At 64.6% G+C, this 1,402-nt stretch overlaps 1 protein-coding gene across 1 annotated transcript in view; it reads left to right on the top strand.

Annotated features, from left to right (window-relative positions):
* The window catches only part of TIE1 (tyrosine kinase with immunoglobulin-like and EGF-like domains 1), a 12,645-nt gene that overhangs the window by 4,395 nt on the left and 6,848 nt on the right, over positions 1-1,402 (top strand). The window contains exons 3-7 of the mRNA XM_009884682.1: positions 167-277; positions 385-540; positions 638-769; positions 1,047-1,187; positions 1,380-1,402. The exon at positions 1,380-1,402 is cut by the window's right edge and continues 7 nt beyond it. Coding sequence (XP_009882984.1) covers positions 167-277; positions 385-540; positions 638-769; positions 1,047-1,187; positions 1,380-1,402 — 563 coding nt within the window. The remainder of the gene's footprint in view (positions 1-166; positions 278-384; positions 541-637; positions 770-1,046; positions 1,188-1,379) is intronic.

Here is a 1,402-nt window from a genome sequence, read left to right as displayed (position 1 = left end):
CGGGACACATTTTTTTTTGTCCCAGCAGAGATGTGTGGTGGGTGCTGGGCTGTGCCAGGGCCATGTTTTGGGGTGGGTGGTCTGGGGGTGCCGGCACTGCCCTTGGGCATGAGTGCTCTGGGTGGTGACCGCTGTTCAGCCTGCTCCTTCTCCTCTTCCTCCACAGCCCACCTCTTCCCAGTGAAGGCCACGCAGTCTGTGAACGTCGCTGAGCTGGCCACCTTCTCTGCCAGGGTCCTCAAGAGGAAGCAGACGGATGTTATGTGGAAAAGAAACGGCAAGTGGCCCCAAGAGCAGGCACGGGGCTGGGGTGGCTCCCAGCCGGTGCCTGCCACCAGCCCCAGGGGTTTGGGGGGCCCCGGGTCACCCTCTGCCCTCTTGCAGGCACCTACTACCAGACCACGGACCGGGGCGAGGTGCGGGGTGACCTCGTCACCCTGACACTCCCCAACGTCAGCGTGAGCGAAAACGGTGTCTACAGCGCCACGTTCATGGGGGACAGCCCTCTGTGGAGCGCTTTCTACCGCCTGATCGTGAGAGGTGAGAGGGGCCCTGGCTCCCTGGGATGCAGGGACAGGCAGCCATACCCTGCCCTCTGGCCTGGTGCCACCCTGCACCCCCTCCGCTCTCTCCACAGCCTGCCCCGCAAAGAAATGGGGACCGTCCTGTGAGAAGGACTGTCCAGACTGTCTGAATGGTGGCGTCTGCCACGACCATGTTGGTGAATGCATCTGCCCTCCCGGGTTCATGGGCACCCGCTGCGAGCGAGGTAGGTGCCGGGCTGCCCATCAGCAGGAGCTGTACGTGGGGGTCCCGCTGCACCCCCAGACCTGGGCACTGTGGCCAGAAACTCCACGTGCATCCCCAGTGCCTCCCCTCCCGCAGTGCCCACTGTTTCCGGAGCAGGGCTGGAACATCACCTTCTCAGCAGGACACGGCTCCTGTGCCTGCTCGGGGCAGCAATATGGCGCTCGAGGCACACGAGCCATGCACAAGCAGTGCATGGGTGAATGGAGGGTGAGGGCAGACCACACTTGTTTTTCCAGCCTGCCGGGAAGGCCAGTTTGGCCGCAACTGCCAGGAGACGTGCCAGAGAGCCCAGGGCTGCAGGGGGCTGAGCTTCTGCCTGCCGGACCCCTACGGCTGCTCCTGCGCCTCGGGCTGGAGTGGCTCTCGCTGCAACCAAGGTACGGGGACGTGGTTGTCCATCAGTTCACCCATCCAGTCCGGGCTTCCTCTGGGGCCTGTGCAAACCTCTCCCAGCCTGAGAGTTGGTGTGGGCTGAGCAGTGCTGCTGCCTGCACCAGCTGCCCACAGCCTCTGCCTCCGTGGTCCTGCACCATGGCCAGGGGTAGCAGCGGGCTCTCCTCTTCCCGCAGCCTGTCCCCCCGGATACTACGGC

This window comes from Charadrius vociferus, unplaced genomic scaffold, assembly GCF_000708025.1.
Source record: "Charadrius vociferus isolate BGI_N301 unplaced genomic scaffold, ASM70802v2 scaffold163, whole genome shotgun sequence".
NCBI lineage: Eukaryota > Metazoa > Chordata > Aves > Charadriiformes > Charadriidae > Charadrius > Charadrius vociferus.
This window is presented reverse-complemented; position numbering and strand designations above follow the sequence as displayed.